Source organism: Typopeltis vanoorti, chromosome 8 (assembly GCF_054136105.1).
Source record: "Typopeltis vanoorti isolate ZY-2024b chromosome 8, IOZ_Tvanoo_1.0, whole genome shotgun sequence".
In the NCBI taxonomy this organism is placed as follows: domain Eukaryota; kingdom Metazoa; phylum Arthropoda; class Arachnida; order Uropygi; family Thelyphonidae; genus Typopeltis; species Typopeltis vanoorti.
Window position 1 is genome coordinate 118,228,395 of NC_143556.1, and position 20,465 is coordinate 118,248,859.

The 20,465-nt window shown below is 35.9% G+C and overlaps 1 protein-coding gene across 1 annotated transcript in view; it reads left to right on the top strand.

Annotated features, from left to right (window-relative positions):
• Positions 1-20,465, top strand: part of LOC150104308 (PRKC apoptosis WT1 regulator protein-like) — a 134,119-nt gene that overhangs the window by 69,389 nt on the left and 44,265 nt on the right. Inside the window, exon 3 of the mRNA XM_090396454.1 lies at positions 1,623-1,666. Within this exon, the coding sequence (XP_090252580.1) occupies positions 1,623-1,666 (44 nt within the window). The remainder of the gene's footprint in view (positions 1-1,622; positions 1,667-20,465) is intronic.

Genomic DNA, 20,465 nt, shown 5'->3' on the forward strand with positions numbered 1-20,465 from the left:
GCTGTGGGATTCAAAATTAACAATTATTATTATTGTTATTTTAAATTTTAAACTGGATCTAATTTTAAGTTATGGATCTGAGAGTTGGGTTAGAAATAAAGCACTTGATAAAAGACTAGAGACCATAGATATGAGGGTTCTAAGAAAAATTAGGGGAATGAAAGTGAGCCGATGACTTCAATGACAGATTCATATTAAAAAATGCAGATATTAGAAAGGAACTTGGCATTGTTAGCATTCAGTCTAATGTGTATGGCCACTTAAATAAAATGGGTGAAGGAAAGGTTAGCAAAACAGGTTTGATGCCAAGATGATGGGAAAGAGACCCAGAGGAAGAAAGATCAAGGTCTAGGTGGATTGATTCAGTCAGAAGTGTCTTAGAAGCATAGAATGTTAGATATGACAATATTGGATTGCTATCAAGTAATAGATTGATTTAGAGGAAAATTGTTGATAGGAGATTAATAATAATGTAAACTTAAATCATATAGTGCTGGCATTGTAACCTGAACACCGCCTTGAGGGTACATATGAGGAAATTGAGGATGATGATTATTATTTTATGGCATATCCATGGAGTCCAGAGACTCATTGTGGGAGATGTAAATTAACCATTATACACACAAATCCTCTCCTTGAATCCATTTCTGTCCGAATCCTATTATGCAGACTTTCTAAGACATAATAATAAATCATATTAAGTTAAAAAGTGAATACAGTAGTCCTCTGTTATCTGCGGGAGATATGTTCCAAGACCCCGTGGATACCTGAAACTGCGGATAGTACCAAACCTTATATATACTATGTTTTTTCCTATACATACATAAATACTTATGATAAAGTTTAATTTATAAATTAGGCACAATAGGAGATTATCAACAATAATTAATAATAAATTAGAACAATTATTTGCAATGTATTACAGTTTATCTGCAATTTATTACAGTATATTGTTATACTGTAATAAAAAGTATTAGAATGTGAATGGAATCTTAGCAATCTCAGCATAAGTTTTTTATTATTATTTATTTATTTACTATTTTATGAAGTTGAGAACTTTTGCCTTTTCACTTAAAAGGAAGCATTTCACACCTTCTCTTTGACATATCCGAATTGCCAGCATCACTAATCTTGCATTTTGGGGCCATTAGTAAGTAAAATAAGAGGAAGAAAGACCAAGAAAGACGATATTGCAGTGCTCGAACACAAGCACTGCAATATTGTGACATTTGATCTGATAACCAAGAACTACTCAGAACGGTGCATAATTTAAAACTTATGAATTGTTTATTTCTGGAATTTTCCATTTAATATTTTTGGACCGAGATTGACCATGGAAAGCAAATCTGCAGATAAGGGGAAGGCTACAGCGTACAGTTTTCACTTTTTGACAGCATCAAACAGAAGAACAGTAACGAAGCACTAAACAATCATTATTTCATTTCTAATCACAATCTACTGCAGAACTAAGTGGTTTTGACTAGTGATGCCTATATTCTGGATTATTTTACTTAAAAAATACCTGATTTCTTTCTGCTTTGTGAGTTACTGTATTTATAATTGAATTAATCTTGCTATATATTTTATTGCTTATATAAAGTAAATGTAATATTTATTTTCAGTTAACAAGCCAATCAAGAGTTTTTCCTCCAAGAATTAATAAAAGGCAAGTCTTTTTTAGTTTTGCATTGAAGATTATTTTAATAATGGTTATGCTTATTTTTTGTATTTAGAACATAATTTAATACTGAACTGGATATGCTGTGCCACTGCATTTTCATATGCAGTATACCTTAATGCATCCCCCATCCCATTCAAGTGTCATCTCTTATCTAGGAGGTTGACTACCATGATGTGCCTTGTGTTTCACTACAGGCGTTACAACATGTGGTGAGGTGAGAAGTAAATTTTTTACATAGAGTGGAGGGTGTTGCTGAAACGTGTTGTGAAGAATGCATGCCGGTGTGTAAAGCGGTTTAAGGTTCTGCATGATAGATAGGTTGCTCATTTAAGTGAGAATGGTAGGCCAGTTCTCCTTGAATTCTGATGACTCCAGTTTTGAAGACTCAACACTCAGGGTAGCCCTGAGTTTCAAATCAAATAATTTGACACAAAAACGTTACAGAAAAAGGCTTATTTTTATATTATAGAGTAGATATATAAACTTGGAAAATTTTGAAAAAAAAGATGAGAGAGCTTTTGAGAATACAGTCTATGGCATTCGAATTACCTTAGCTTACAGTACTTATAGGACACAAGTGCTTCCCAGGTGCTCGTATATTTGCCTTTTTTTTTTTTTTTTTATTATTATTATCCAGGCCTCCATGGAGTCAAAAGACTCATCGTGGGAGGTCCTTTCTAAGAAACACATAGTCTCTCAAGGCTCATCGAGGGGAGGTTCCCCTAAGAAACACATTCTATCATACTACTCCTTAAACTCTGACCATTCTCACTCTCACCACTCCATCAGGCAATGCATTCCATGGTTCAACCACCCTCCATGCAAAGAAACCACTCCTCACCCTCTTGCTCACGGTTTCCTTTCGTAACTTCCAGGGATGGCCTCTTGTCATCACTCCTTGCCTTTGTTCAATCAATTAAAAGAACTCCCTAGTGTCAACCCTGTAACCACCTTTCAACAGTTTAAAAGTGTGATCTTGACCAGTCTTATACAATGGAATGATAACCCTTTTATCTCTGCAGGTCATTGTTCTTCTCATTATTGCAGCAATCCTCTATGTTACTTTCACCACCTTTGCAATATGTCCCCTAAATTTCAGGTTTCTATCAATCCCAGATCTCTTGTCTCCCCTACTTCCTCCAGTATAACTCCTCCCATAGAATATGCAGCGTCCCATCAATGTTTCCCAAACCTCAAGACCTTACATTTTGCTGCATTAAACTGACACCCCTATTCATTTGCTCATCTATCTAGCTTATTCAAATCCTCTTGCAGGGCTACCACATTTGCACTATTACTAATAATCTTTCCCAGCTTCGCATCATCTGCAAAAACTGAATATCCCCTTGCAATCCACTGACAATGTCACTAATATAAAGGTTAAACAATATAGGTCCCAGTACTGAGCCCTGTGGGACTCCACTTGTAACCCTCTGCCTCCTTGAAACTGCCCCACATACACAACTCTCTGATACCGATCAGACAGCCAATCCTGAATCCAGTTGACTAATCTGCCATCCAGGCCGATGCGCTGCAACTTAAATATCAGCTTAACATGTGGCACCCTGTCAAATGGCTTCGCTAAGTCTAAGAAAATGGCAGTCTATGCCTTTCCCTCATCTAATGCTCTTGCAACTTTATTATAAACTTTATTTATAATAAAGTTATTAGTGCATGTTTTGCACTAATTACTTTATTCGTGCAAAACATGAATCATGGTTATGCACTAAGTTTCACTGGCATAACAGCTGTTCATTTCCACATTGTAAAATAAACTGATCAATCCATATTTCATCATATTTAATAAGATGTAGCATCTTCTTTCGCTGTGATAACTGCAGCAATCCTACAGGGCATAATCTCCACAAGCATATGATAGTGATCAATGGGAATTTGAAACATTTTTCCTGTAAGCATCCAATGAGATGCTGTATGAGGAATCCAATGAGATGGAACCAATGCCCTTTGACCTCACCTGATGCTCCAGTTCATCCCACAGACATTCAATAGGTTAAGATCAGGGCTCTGTGGAGGACAGTCAAGTATGGCAACATTCATGTCTAAGAACCATACAGTAACAGTCGTATGACACAGTGCATTGTCTTACTTACAGAGATAATGGTCAGTTCTGTGGCATTGAAGCCACAAAGTAAGAAGCATTTCATTGTCCAGAAACCTTTCGGATTTCGGTTTCTTGGTCCCACAAACAGATGTTCGAAGCCAAACCAGGAAAATCAGGATCATTACCATCACACTGCCACCTTCGAATTTCATAGTTGGGGTTATGCACTTTGGTAAGAGACGTTCCCCGTGCATTCGCTATACCCACACCCATCCATCTGCTTGGTAGAAGGTGGTAGTGTGATTCATTGTTCCATAACAGAGTTTACAAGCTTAGTTTGGATAATGTGGGGCTTGCATATTGATGTCCTGCCATGGAAACCCATGTTGTGAGCCTCAGTTCTGAATGATTTTGTGCAGGTTTGTGTTCCAGTCTATGTCCAGAACTTGCATTGAGCATATTAGCCGACAAATGGCATTTTTAGATATTATCGTTCATAGCACTCTATGTCACTTTCGGTGAGTGTGGTGGCACTTGCAATTGACTTTCTGCCCTTCCATCTCAATAATGGTGCCACCGATTGTTGAAACGGATGGCTCAATTTAATAACAATTTGCTGAACAGATAGGCTTGCAAATAGCATCCTATCACAAACTCCATTAAAACAGTCAAGACGAAATTGAAGACAACGGTTTCCATTCGGAAAATCATGTGCACTGTGTTTTTTTGGACAGACAAGGAATTTTGCTGGTAGACTTCTTTGGTCAAGGACCCACAATCAATGCGAGTATGTACTGCCAAACCCTTAAGAAATTGCATTGTACAATCCAAAATAAGCGGCATGGCATGCTTACCAGGGGCATTGTTTTGATTCATGATATGAGCCTGCCCACATGTGGCCGACGTAACACAAGAACTTCTCACCACCTTTGGCTGGGAACAATTCCATCATCCCCCATATAATCCTGACCTCGGTCCAAATGACTTTCACCTGTTCAAACATCTGAAATCTTTCCTTGGTGGCCAGCGGTTTCAAGACAATGATGAGGTCAAAGAAGCAGTCAATACGTGGTTTGCATCACAGGTGGCAACCTTGTTTATTTTAAAATATTTCCAATTGTTCAGAATGTTGTGTATGTTTTATGCATTCATGTGCACGTGTTTGGCTAATGAAGGCTAGGATATACTCAGACAAGTTTATACTTGGGTTAATATTTAGTTGTTTAGGATCTAATGTCATTTCCCAAGACTATCAGATTTTTCTCTCTGTTGTATCATATCAATGGTGTAATAGGTCAGATTTATGAATAAAACTTGATGTCTCATTTGTGAAGCATATTCTTTGTCAGCTGAAGATAGTGCATGTGATAACAAAGCTGAGTCTCACTCCTGTGGTACTCAATATCTGGAATGTGTTCTTCAGTACATTGTTCAGCTGATTTTACTGTCTGTCCATAATAACATAACTGGTAATTGCTTCATAGCTGATAAACATCCAGACATTGAAGTGGGCTATGTCAAGGTTTTGTGGTTCAGAGTAGTGATCTCATCTTTGATTTTATATTCCTTAAGTATTTTTGCTAGTTTTAGGGAAACAGCGCTAATATAGGGTGTCCCAAAATTCACGCAAGATTTAAATTTAGTGCCATTTGTGCAGTAAAGTGTTGCCAACAAGAAAAAAAAGACAGCTGACAGTTCAGGGTTATTAAAAATGGAGCGCTACACGAAAGAACAACGCATTTTCATTGTTGAGCAATATTTTCAAAATAATGAAGGTTTGGCAGCTACAGTTCGCAAATTTCGATAAGGCTCATTATCATCTTGATGGCTTCGTTAATCGACAAAATTGTCGCGTTTTGGGTTCAGAAAATCCACGAGTGATTGTTGAGAAACAAATGCATCCACAACATGTCACTGTTTGGTGCAGATTTTGGGCCGGAGGCATCATCGGTCCATTCTTCTTCGAAAATGCGGCTGGTAAGGCAATAACAGTTAATGGTGCTCACTATCGCGACATGATAATCCAGTTTTTTGTGCCTAAATTGCAAGATATGGATGTGGATGACATGTGGTTTCAACAAGATGGTGCCACATGCCATACAGCCCGAGAAACAATTCAATTACTGCATGAGTCATTTCCTGGTCATGTAATTTCTCGTTTTGGTGATCAGAATTGGCCGCCCAGATCATGTGACTTAACGCCATTGGACTTTTTTCTTTGGGGTTTTTTGAAGCCTAAGGTTTATGCCAACAAGCCCATGACCACCCACGCCTTGAAGGAGGAAATTGAGCGCTGTATCAATGAAATTCAGCCACATTTATGCAAAACGGTCATGGAAAATTTCGACAAAAGAGTGCGTATTTGCCAGCAAAGCCGTGGAGGCCATTTACCCGATATGCTATTCCATGCATAACCTTATACTTTATGAATCAATAAGAAATTAAAATTTTTAATTAAAAACCTGTGTTTTCTATCAAAATTACTTCTTGCGTCAATTTTGGGACACCCTGTATATATAAGCATGATGAATTTTCTGTTTTCTTCTTCATTAGAAATTTCTCTGGTCTTATGTTGGTTGAGTAGTACGCAGATAATGTAGTCATTATAGCCATTTTTAACATGTTCGCTGCCACGCTACTCGGGCATAGTTTGTTACTGTATGCCAAGCAATTTCACTTTTTCAAGGTCAGTACGGGTAATCTCATTACCGGTGGTAATCAACATACGAGTATATTCGTAGTTGGCCTGTGAGGCTCATATACCATCTACGAGTATACACACTTTCGCTGCTAGCTTCGCACGCCAAGCATTTTCACTTCTTCAAGGTCAGTACGGGTAATCTCATTGCCGGCGGTAAGCATCATACGAGTATATTCGTAGTTGGCTTGTGATGCTCATATACCAACTACGAGTATACTCATAGTTGGCAGTGAACGTGTTAAGTAAAGTATATCTTAAATGTTGAAGTTGTTTGACTAGTTCAGCCTTGTTAGTAATGAGTCGGTGGGCTCTTGCTCCTAGTGTGTTGAAATGATACCCAATTTTTTGAGGTCTATAATATATATATATATATATATATATATATATATATATATATCAGAATTAAGGTTTTGTAAGGGTTTTGTAGATCATTTCCTCACCTGCTTTTCGAATTTCAGCTATAACTCCATCCTCATCTGCAGCTTTTCCATTTTGCAATCTTTTAATGCTCCAAATAACTTCCTTTGATAGAATCTCTGGCACTTCAGTTATTTTATAGTTGTGTTCTTCTTCACTTAACTCATCATCCTGATATAATACTGAGTAAAATTCTTCAATTCTTTTTGCTGTGGCATATCTATCTCTGGTTGTAGTTCCATCTCATGATTCGACTGCAACCATTTGAAGATGAATTACTGATCCATCAGTCTACTATCACTGGTTTATAAAATTCTTGGCTCTTCTCTGGTCTTATGTCGTTCATTTCAGTGGAAACATCTCTACTGTGGAAATGCAGAGAGGTATTAAGACAGGGTGACACAATATCTCCAAAATTATTCGCAATCATGCCTAGAGAAATATTCAAACTTCTTGATTGGGAAGAGAAAGGTATGAAGACAGTTGGAAGATATTTAAGCCATTTACACTTTGCATATGACATAGTTATCTTTGCTTCAGCTGCACATGAATTACAGACTTGATCATTACATATATTTAGGACAACAAATGTCAATGGAACAAAATATAATGGATCAAATCAAGACATATGATGCTTGTTGGAAAGCATTTGGAAAATTACAGTCAATATTCCAAAGCCAACTATCATTATTTCTGAAGAGAAGAGTTTTTAACCAATGTATTCTTCCTATATTCACATAAGGCTGTGAAACATGGACACTTAATGCAAAGGAAATTCAAAAATTAACAAGAATACAATTACAATAAGAAATACTTCTTACGGCAAAAAAGTATGCTTGGTATCACAAGACTGAATTGCAAAAGGATAAGACATGGATAAGAAATCATGTCTTATCCTTGATAAGACATAATTTCTTATGTCTTATGTTGCTCGAAAACAAGAACAACAAAGGACAAAAGAAGTACCTGAATTGGATTCCACAAGAGGAGAAAGAGACAACCACGTGTTGACTTAAATCAGCTTATTGATGATATCATCAGATTTGCAGGAGTGACATAGGAAAGCAGAGCCATGGACAGACAGTTTTGGAGTAATCTTGGAAAGATCTTCATCCAGCAATGGCTAGATGAAGGTCTTTCCGATGGCTGATGATGATGATGATAATGATATAATTACGAAGGCAGTCTGAAAAGTTCTCGGCCCAACAATGAAAAAACAAAGTTATAATTTCAAAATTATTTTTATTTTTCAACATGATCTTCCAGCACCGTTTTCCCATCCCTGTAGTGGTGCTCAGTAAGAACTGCAAAATATCCCTCTATAGCTGCAATCGCCTCTTGATTAGAAGAAAAACACTGACCAGCGAGGAACAGTTTTAGTTTTGACAAGAGATAGAAGTCAGAGGGAGCCAAATCTTGGGAATAGGGTGGATGTTTCAACAATTCATTGTGCAGTCCCTTAATTTTCCCATTGCCAAAACACCTTTGTGGGCCTGTGCATTGTCCTGATGAAAGATACTTTTTTTTCTTCTGCAAACCAGGTTTTTCTCATGAATTTTTTCGTCTAGTGTGGTTAAAAGATTGGAATAATATTCCCCAGTTATTGTTTTACCCTTTTCAAGATAATTAATAAACAAAACGCCTTTAGCATCCTCCAAAACACCGATGCCATGATCTTTCCTGCTGATGGAACCGAGTTTATCTTCTTTGACGCTGAACAACCAGCTTCTGTCCACTGTTTTGACTGCTGTTTGGATTCTGGTGTGTAATGATGAATCCAAGTCTCATCCACAGTAATAAATTGATGCACAAAATCAATTTTATTCTTGTTAAAACTGTTCAGAGATTTTCATGCAAGTGCTTTTTTGATCTGCTATGAGCAAGTGCAAAACCCATCTTGTGCAAAGCTTTCCATTGCAATTCTTCGTGCAAAATATATCCTAGACATTCTTTTGAAATGCTTATAGTCTCAGCAATTTTACGAACTTTGACTCGCCGGTCATCCAATACCATATCGTGCATTTGATCAATAATTTCTAGTATTGTTACACTTTCTGGACGTCCTTCACATGAATCATCTTCAAAGCTGGTATGGCCACTTTTAAACTCGGCTGCCCATTTCTTAATTGTCGAAAATGAAGGAGAAGAGTGCCCATAAACTTTTATGAACTTCGAATGAATTTCTTTTGGCATTAAACCTTCTTTTACAAAGAATTTTATAACCGCACGATACTCAATTGTATCCATTTCAATGGATACAGACAACAATCTTGCTTCAGACAGCCGTATAAAAAAAAAGTACTTGATAGAATGGCTTGCAATTTCACATGGATGCTTATGACAGATGTAAAAACTTAGGAAAAAAAAATCTTGCTGATAGTGTTGCCATCTACAGTCGAGGCCGAGAACCTTTCAGACCATCCTCTCATATACATAAGTATATATAAAGTAGCAAAAAATTAATCCGAACACTCACATTTTAAAGAAAAATTTTAATTTTGCAAGAAAATAAGTATTAAACTAAAATTCGAAACAATAATTAGAAATTATTAAAATTAAACTCCAATTAATAATTTATATGTGTGTCTCTGTTCCTAATAAATTCATTAATTTGCTTAGGCATGGATTCTGCCAATGTAGAACACATTTATCTTACTTATTTTTGCATCTTGAAACCATACTTTTATAATCGATTGTATTTATTTATCTTTTCTATCCCAATTTAATTTTCCAAGTCTCTTTTGTACTATGGCCCTTTCCTGACATTATTGGGTTAATGTCAGGAAAGTTATCTGGCTGCTGAAGCAATTGGTTGTTTTGATTTTTGAGGGACTCTTTCACTTTTTTTGGAGTGTGGCATGGAGCGAGATCTTGTTTTATCAGATGAATTATTTTCTTTCTGGATTTGTGGGACCGCTCTTTTTTCAAATATTTTTATGTATTGGTCACTTTCCATCAGACTCAAGCATGTCAACAAGCACAAGTGATCCTGGACCATCATGTGTAAAACAACCCCAGAACATCTTTTTAGCTCGGTGTTTAGGAGTTTTTGAAGGTGGACGGGAGAAGTCTTCTCAGCTGCTGATTTCCGAACATAGGGTACTCATGCTCCTTGGACAAAGAAATGGCCTCTCATCTGAGAATATGACTTTCTTTCACTTCTTAGTAGTCCAATATCTGTACACTTTTGCCCACTGGACCCTCTTTTTCTCCATAGCCTTCATTAACAGTTGTTTCTTTTTTGGTCTGTGGGCAGTCCTCCCTGCTTCCAACAATCTTTGACGGACTGTCATGTCGGAAACATTAATCCCGCTTTCTGCCACATCTCTATTTAAGTCTATTTACCGCAGACAATCTTTCACTTTGCTTTTCCTAACTAGCAAACAATCTTGAGTATGTGTAGTTTTCCCTTTTTTGCTCACTTTTTTTTTTTTTTTTTTTTTCAGGAGGAAAGGTACCAGTCTCCCTAAACCTCTTTAAATTTGCATTAACAGTAGCCAAACCTTGTTGACAATTTATCTCCGAGTCATTGATGTGTACTGAGAAAGAGTACATACTTTTGAACACTTTTTTTAAAAGGGAGATGTATCCCTTTTATAGCTACATAAAATGAATAAAATGCTACAAATGCCAACATGTTTACACTATTAAAAATGCATTACACCATTAACCCTTCTTCCGGCCAAGATGGATGAAATAGCAAGACTACCCCAGACTTTTTCATGGATCAAAACTTCATCGGCATTCTATCTTTTATCAAGTATTTACCCTCCTCCGCTGTTAATCCTTAATGGCGATTTGAGAGCCATTAGCGGATTAACTGTGGTCGAGCGACTTTTGTTTCACTTGTCTTTACATGTACTCTGTTACTTCGAATTTTTTTCACTCTACTTGGATATTTGATCGTTTTTTTTTTTTTTTTTGCTGAACAATTTATTTATTGTGTCTCTTTCCAAAAATAGAAGTTTCACATTTGCCAAAATAAATAATCAATCCTGAAATGACTATAGATCAGCCTTTGCAATGAATATACTTTAGTAATAGTTAATTTTCTCCACTTTACTGACAATATAGATTCTTTTTTGTGAATTTTCAAATGTTTGTTTGCATTTAAAATATTTTGTCAAATATTTATATTTTTAAATAACATTTAGTGAAATAAATATGACATTTTGCTTTCTTTCTTTGCAAAATAACTTTATATGGATTGTCGCATTTCAATTTCAGGAACGATTGTTTTTTTTTTTTATGAACAGCAAATGATTATAAACTGCATTACTCGGTTTCCGATATTGTGTCTTTTTAGTATCAAAAATTTATACCTAATGGTATTTTATCAGAGACTCTTCGCCTTCTTCTTTTGCTGAAAATTGCAACAGAGGTTTTTTTTTTTTTTTGTAGGATGCACATTACTATAATATCCAGTGTTTAACCACTGTAGATATGTTGAAAATATAATAGGAAGGATATCCTGTATGGAATGATTAAAAATTTATGCTCATTTTTAGGATTTTTTACTGCAACCTCCCCCTCTCCTGTCCTGGAACTGAGTTGCATAACTACTTTAAATTTCTACAGCTTTGAAAGCTGTAGAAAGTTAAAGTTTTCAGTTTCAGCTGTAGAAATTTAAAGTTTCTTATTTCAGTTTTTACAGTTTTCAAAGCTGTAGAAACTGAAATAAGAGATTTTGACAAAAGAAATAAAGCAGTAATATTGTTGTATATCGAAGCTTCTAATTCTGTACTCTTTCTTTGAATCTGAAATCATCGGTCTGCTGAAATTATTCTAAGATTTAGAAATTACTATGCTGTATTTTCAACATGTAAAACTGTATACCACACAAAGAAATTTCAATTGTGTTATTTCTGTTTCTTTTTTTTAAAAAAAAAATCTAAATATTACTACTTCTATTTCTGCTGATTGCTATTTTTGAAATACATCTCAGAAATGCTGGACAATAATCCTCTTACCTAGAGGAAAAGCTAAAAGTCATAGATTACTCTTTTGAGAAACACATGACAGAAAGTTTCCGAGAAGTCGCACTAAATTGCCTCAAGCAAGAATGTCTTGTTTCGTTGTCTGTTGTTCAGATATCCTAACACAATAAAACTGACATTTCTTTTATAGGCTGATGAAGTATTTATGCCAAAAATGATTTCTTTATTTATAGTGATCAGTTTCACTTTTATTATCGAAAAATTCTAAATTATTTGATAATTATCTTGAAAAAAATTACTGCTTGCTGCTGCTGCTCTTGCTTGGCATCTCACAAATGAATTGTATATTGGGTATACTTTCTAATATTCCTTTCTGCCCAGTAACAAGTTGTAGACTAATGGAGATTACGAACTCTCCCCCCCCCCCCCCCACTGGAAACCAGATCAAAAGAACATGCCCAGAGGGCAGCACACTAAAATACCTCATGCAATAACTGAATATTTTACAGGCAGAAATTCCTTGTTCTGTTTTTCCATCTTTCTGATTGATTAGCAGACATTTGAAGCATATTCTGATATTGCATTTGCAGAATGACAGCATTTTTAAATATTAATTTCCCCTATTAGCCAACGTCACATAACTTCCTGATTTATAATAATAGGGAAACAATATGTATATTTTCTTATTTATAATTTGCAAATTTATAATAATCAAAACTTAGTTTCTGTGTCGAAAAAAATAAACGTTATGTGGAACAATTATTATGGAAAAATCACGAATGAAATAAAAACTGTACCTATGTTTCATAACAGCTTTCGGGTGTCTGGTAATGTTGCAACGGGAGAGGGGGGGGGGGTGATGCTATCAAAGTCAAAATAAAGTTCATTTCTATTGTGAAAATATGAGATTTCACATTTGATGCATGCACATATACATATTTTGTATTAGAGAATATATGCAAAAGTATCACTTATATTAAAATTGGCGAAAAATATATAAACTAGCAGAAAATATATACATATCAATTTAAATAATAACCGTTTATTTCATTTTATAAAGACTGATTATACAGGGAAACCAAGAAAGTGAAAGTACAAAGAACAGTAGATTACTATATAATATAAAGAAAAAATTAAAGATATGATTAAAGAATTTCATGTTATTCTCTATAAAGCAAAGTTGCTCCAGCGTGTCCTAAAGGAAATCTGTGAAGTATTATTCGATTTTGATGGTTTTGTGCAAAAATAAAAATATTATAATCTGGAACGTCGGCAGCCGGTTTTCTTTTCTTTTTTTAAAAAGAATATTTCAAATAATTATCGTGAATTAATTTCTTCGAGAACAAAGCAAAATGTTTTGTCTAGAAAGCGATTAGAAAAAAATTAGCGCAAAAAATTAAAATGAAATTGGTTCTCCAAGGTAAGGCAATATTTAAGTGAAGAAATTATGCAAGACCTTTATTTTGTCCAGAAATCCAAATTGTATTGTACAATAAAAAGAGAAAACAAAAATATAAATAATTTCTCTATTTTTAGTCTATCCTATATAACTAAAATCCAGTTACCCAGCATAGAACAAGGATGTGCGTTTCGTGTTATAGGCAACTGAGAGGTAGCTACGAACATGAGATAATCTGATTACCCGTTCTCTTCAGTGTGAGGGTTTATCACACCTTCTGATGGACAGGACAGTCAAATTGCACTTCTTATCCTGGTTCTTTAAACAGGTGGGCTGAATCGTATCCAGATTTAGCTGAATGTCTATAGACGTCCTATCTGTTTGGGAGATTAATAACATCGTAGAGACGGTTAAAACATGCCACAAAGCTGAAAATAGCAAACTGAAACCAACACCAAAATTGTGAACTGAAACTAAAACAAAAAATCGCGAACTGAAACAAAAACCAAACCAAAACGAAAAACTTGATGAAAATTCTGCTTGTTCAGATTAATTTGTTAGTTGCTGTATATTTGGTTCACTGCCCACCTAGTTGGCCGAGTGGTTAGCGTATCCACTCTCCAGTCAAAAGGCAGCAGTTTCGAATCCTGCTGTGGGCATAGATGTTTGTGATTGTCTGTGAAAATACTAGTGGTGGTAGTGGGTTGTAGATGGCATTGGTGTAGATGATGATGATGTTGGTAGGTGTGGTTCATTGTAGTCGGTGGATTTGAATGGTAGAGACGGAGAGGTGTCACATAATAATAATAAATAAATAAATATATATATATAATAAATGTGGTCTTAGGCAAGCAGTGTGCTATTAGAATTACAGTTGGTGCCAAAAAAATCAATAATCTCAGATTTACCAATGACATTGACATAATAGCAGAGAATGAACATAAGTTACAAGAATTAAGAGAATTTTTACAGCACTTAGTAATTACAGATTTAAGATCAGCATTCACATCGAAAATGATGTATTCAGGCAATAAACCTATGAAAGTTTCAGTTAATAATGAAAAATTTGAAGAAGTAGAAAGGTTCGCCTACTTGGGCAGCATACAACATAGAGATGACCACTCTAAACATGACATTAAAGCACACATTGCTAAAGCAACTGTTGCCTTTCATATATTATAGGCACTTTGGAAGAACAATGAAATACAGCTAGATACAAGACTACCTCATCTATATCCTTGTTAACAATGTCTTACTATACAGATGTGAGAGTTGGACATTGCTAAAAGAAGATGAGTAATTGAATTACGGCACAAATGACAAGTTTAGAAGAAAAATCTGCTCCATTGCTAGAACACAAGAAAATATCATCACTAAATATGTTGGAAACTGGGCCACATATGTAGATCAGAAAGCTTACCTAAATTATCACTGGAGGGCTGGACTTCGATAAAATACATAGGGATGACCTAGAATCATTTGGATAGATAATGTTAGAAAGTGGACTAATTCTTCATTCTCCACTTTGTTAAGGGGATTCCCAAGACAGAAACATCTGGAGAGAATATGTTAGGACTGTCACCTTTATAGTGCCCCAACAGTCTTCATAGACTATGGATGAAGAAGATTATATATATATATATACATACATACACATAGTAGTTATGAAATAAACACAAATCTTTAATATCCCCTACTTCTGTTTGTTTTGCATTACTGAAAGGAAGATTCTTCAGCTATTATTTCATAAAAATTTAAAATAAAATTTTTGCTTTCCATGAAAATAATTACTGGGACATATAAGTTTACTCATTAGCCTTGGATATTATCTGCATCCCGTTTTTTTTAGATTATTCATAAACATAAAATAATTTTGTTGTTTTTGGTGGATTCTCACTTTAGATTACTTCCCTCACTCACAAAATCCAAGTGGTTAAAATTCTTAAATTAAAACAAAAAGAAAACACCTGAAACTAACCCCTAATTAACCTTGCACACAGGTTTATATCCCAGTATATCTCATATGTACTTTAGCCTCTTAAATTGCTGTTTAACTATTAAACCCATTACGCCTCATTAAGAGATTGAGTCTTTAAACACTTTTTAACCAAAATCAAAATGTTTAATCTACAAAAAACACAATTATTATTATTATTGTTCTGCCTCCATGGAGTCAAAAGATTCATTGTTCTTCCTAGACATAGTCTATCATACCATTCCTTGAATTCATTGACTGTTCTTGCTCTCACCACTCTATCAGACAATGCATTCTATGATTCAACCACCCTCCATGCAAAGAAACCACTCCTCACCCTCTTGCTCACAGCCTCATTTTGCAACTTCCAGGGATGGCCCCTTTCATAAATTGCTAGTCCATGAGAGAAATCAATTACTCCATCTTCTATACCATGGATAACCAAAACAGGAGATGTTACTTTTGGAACCTTGTCAGTACTTGGGAAGGCATCAAAAAAATATGTCCCTTTAGTGTTGGGAAAGGCAACACATATTCCTGACATTAGGATGAACAAAGCATTGCTGCTCCCACCTCATATCTGTAAGCAAGATCAACAGTAGGCACAGTTCCTATACTTTGTCCATCTTCTTCTTCTTCAAGTGTCATCCCCTAGAAGGAGGTTGGCAACCATGTCACAGAACCTTTTTCTTTCTTTTGCTGCTCTGGAACATTTATGGTAATTCAAGTGAGTGAGTCCAGTCCTTAATGTCTTCAAACCACATTCTCCTGGATCTACCTCTCCCTCTTTGCTGCTCCCACCTCATATCTGTAAGCAAGATCAACAGTAGGCACAGTTCCTATACTTTGTCCATCTTCTTCTTCTTCAAGTGTCATACCCTAGAAGGAGGTTGGCAACCATGTCACAGAACCTTTTTCTTTCTTTTGCTGCTCAGGAACATTTATGGTAATTCAAGCGAGTCCAGTCCTTAATGTCTTCAAACCACATTCACCTGGGTCTACCTCTCCCTCTTTTTCCATCCAATTTCCCTTCTAATATTAATTTCTGAATGCCTTCTTGTCTAGTTAGAGGTCCAAAATATTTAAGTTTTTGCTCTTTAATTATTTTCATTAATGTTCTTTTCATTTTTGCTTTCTTTAAAACATCTTAATTTTTCATGGTATTTTCAACATTCTTCTGATGGTCCATATTTCGAAAGCTTCTAATTTTTTCTCTGCTTCTTTGTTTATAGTCCAAGTTTCACTGTTGTAGAGAAGGCTTGACCAGATATAGCATTTTATTAATCTTTTTCTTGTGTTTATATTAATGTCTCTGGATGTTAGAATAGTTTTCAAATCAGTAAAGGCTTTTCTTGCTATCTCTATTCTTCTTTTTATTTCTTTAAGGGAATTTCCTCTGTCTGTAAACATTTGTCCCAAATGTATAAAAGACTGAACCTGTTCAATTTTCTTTTGGTTATCAGTTATGTTCAGTTTCTTATTTATTGGTTCTTTTGATATAATCATGCACTTTGTTTTCTTTAGGTTAATAATTAGTCCCATGTCTAAGCTTCTGTTGTAAATTTCTGTGATTAAGTTTTGAAGATCATCTTCAGATTCAGCTATTAGAGCTGTGTCATCTGCATACCTGAAGTTGTTGAAGTTCCTACCTCTGACTTTTACACCCTTCAGTTCTGAAATATTTTTAAAAACTTGCTCACTCTATATATTGTACAGTAAGGGTGATAAGACACATCCTTGCTTTACTCCTTTTTTGATTTCAAAGTTGCCAGAATATGTATTTTTATATCTTATTGAGGCCATTTGATTCCAGTATATATTTGTAATTATGTGTAGATCTTTTCCTTTTAATCCATTATTCTGTAGGATATGTATTAATTTCTTGTGATCTATTGAATCAAATGCTTTGGTGTAATCAATAAAACAAAGATATATGCTATTCTGGTTGTCAAGGCTTCTTTCACATAATGTTTTCAAATTGAAGATTCCTTCTCTTGTACCTTTGTCTTTTTGAAAACCTGATTGAGTGTCTTCTATTTCTACTGACAAAGTGCCTTTTATTTCTTTCTATGATTATTCTCAGTAGTAATTTTGTAACATGGCTTGTTAAACTTATTAGTCTATATTCTGTACATTCAAAAGTTCTTAGAATTTTGGGAATAGTGACAAAGATGGATTTCCTTAGATCATCAGGGATGTATCCTGTATCATAGATGTTATTAAAAATAACCTTTAGGTCATTAAGTGTGTTTTCATTTACTTTCTTTAACAATTCAATAGGGACCTGATCAGGGTCTGGTGTTTTACCTGTTTTCATTTGACTTAGAGTGCATTCTATTTCTTCATATGTAATTGGTTCACCATCCATATTTTGTATATCTGGTGCGTCTGTGCGATCAGAGTCAAACAGTTCTTTTCCATATTCTTTCCATCTTTTTATGATATCTTGTGTCTCTAGTAGCATTTTTCCATTTTGATCTTTTATAAGGATTATGGTTGAAATTTTTCTTTTTATTTGTCAGGGCTTGGATTGATATATGCATTTCTTTACTATTGTGTTTCTTGTCCAGTTCCTCTATTTCTTTACATTTTTCATTTAGCCACTTGTTTTTAGCTTTCCTGCATTCATTTTTTATAATTTTACTGAGTATTCTATACTGTTGTGTATTTTTCTTTTTTCGTCTTTCATTCATAAGTTCTAGTATTGATTCAGTCATCCAGGGTTTTTTCTTATTGTATCTAATTTTTGGGATAACCTCGTTAGTTGTCTTATATATTGCACTTCTAAAATTTGACCACCTGTTTTCAATTTCCTCTGTGTTACAAAGTATACTGTCTTCTGTTTTATATCCTACATGATCTAATTTCTTCCTAATTTCTGAGTTAAACACCATTGATGGCGGTGTGATAGAGAATTGCGTGGTAGTGCCAGATAGGTGTGAGAGCGTCGTTGAAAGTGTAAATGAAGGTAGAAATACAGAATGAATGGAAGATTTGATTGATAATGAAAATGGTGAGATGAATGTGAGTAGTGAAATTGCGCGTTTGAACGGTGCGATACACAGAGCGAAAAGGCAACTGGAGCGTATGGAAAAATGTGTGCTGAACGTACCGACTAATAACCGGTGTAAGTCTGTGACGACAAATAATAGAATATTTGTAAATGTCAATAAAATGAAGGAGCGAGTGCTGTATGGGGATTTGCTATTAAGAGGTGTAATAGTTGAGAGTTTGACGAAGTCGTACCAGCCGGGTGCGAACATAAAGGACATCAGCGAATCTATTAGAGTGCAAAAACAGGGAGTGAAAGAGATGATAATTGTGGCAGGAACAAATGATTTGAAAGAGGACAAAATGGAAATGATAGAGGATGTGAGGGAATTACTTGAGGTAGCAAAAGAAAAGAGTGAGAGAGTTAGGATGGTGAGTATTTTACCGCGGTATGACAGTGAAGTGTTTAGAAGGAGGGCCATAATTGCCAATGACTTTATGTGTGGGTTATGCATGGAGAGTGGTGTGGAATTTGTGGATGTGTGGAATGAGTTCGATGGGCGAAAGGACTTATATAAGATGGATGGGTTACATTTGAATTGGAGTTGGTGTACGGAGGCTTGAAAAAGTGTTGATGAATGATGTGGAAGTGGATGTACAGACTCAGGGAAACTAGATTTATTAAGAGGGGGGGGGGGGAGTAGATATGCAGACTTTAGGGAGGCAGTTGAGTGTATGAATGAGTATATTATGCCCGAGCGAGTACGAAGGACATCAAATCAGAATGGGATAGTTAGTATAAGGCATCAAAGTAGGGATGGGACAAATGGGCTTCTGCAATTCATGTACACTAATGCCAGGAGTATTAGGAACAAGAAGGAAGAGTTTTTGGCCTTGGTTGGCACTTCCAGACCACAGGTTGTTGGTATTAGTGAAACATGGCTGACAGAAGATGATAAAGCTAGTGCGATTGAATGCGACGGGTATAGCGTGTTCAGGCGTGACAAAGTGAATAAAAAGGGGGGAGGAGTGTTATTGATGATAGCTGATGAGTTGCAGCCAAGGAGTATACAAGTTGAACTGCAGGATAGAGAAAAGAGCACATTTGAGGCTGTTTGGTGTGAGATAGAATCTAGCAGAACAAAATATACAATTGGGTGCTGCTATAGACCAGTGATGGAATAGATGGTGGGGATAGTATGCATAGGCAAATAGAAGAAATGAGTGGAAGGAGGGTAATTATTATGGGTGATTTCAATTATGGTAACATTGACTGGAAAGAGGAGAGGGCACATGGGAGGAAGGAATTGGATTTTATGCAGTTATTAAGGGACAACTATCTGAGGCAGCATGTAGTGGAAAATAACCAGGGGGCAGAGAGTGCTTGACCTAGTAATTGCAACTGAGAATGTGGCTGTAACGAACATGACCATGTTGCCACCAATTGGTGAGAGTGACCATCAGGTCATGGGAGGTGGCTAAAGGAGTGGAATTTACAATTAAGACGGTACATGTGGAATTACCGGGCTGGTAAGCATGACAAGCTTAGGTGTGTGCTTGGCTCAGTGCCATGGCATGTTAAACTGCAACGGCTGGATATTGTTAGTGCATGGGAGGTGGTTGAGAAGTGTTTGCAGGAGGCAATGGTTGACTGTATACCAAGAGTCTGAATAATAAATCAAGTAGGGGTTAAATGGATGAATAACACTACTAAGCTTGAGCTGCAAAAAAAAAGAAACAATTGTGGAGGGAATTTAAGGAGAAAGGTGACCAGCAGGTGCAGGAACAGTATAAAGCTCAGGCCAGGATGGTAACAAGGGTCGTAAGAAAAGCAAAAGCGGATTACAAAAGAAAATTGGCCATGCAGGCTAAAGAGAATCCCGAACAGTTTTTTCAATATGTTGCAAGTAAAAGGAAAAATGTTCATGGTAGAATGATCTTAAAAAATGCTGAGGGTAGGGAGGTAACCGAATCAGTCGATATAGTGGAATTACTGAGCGAGCACTTTGCAAGAGTATATCATCCAGGTGGTGACATTGCAGGAATGGAAGAACCAACAGCTTATACTGGAATTGTGATGAATGATACAGAACCTCAATGTCAATACATCTGTGGGATTGGATGGTATACCAGCTCATGTCGTACGTGAAGCGGCTAAAGAATTGTCAGTGCCCTTGACCATTTTGTTTAATTTGAGCCTCAGGTCTGGGTCAGTCCCAAGGGGGTAGAAAGAGGGGAAAATAGTTCCGCTGCATAAAGGTGGTTCCAAGGCTGCTGTTGAAAATTACCGGCCAATCAGCAT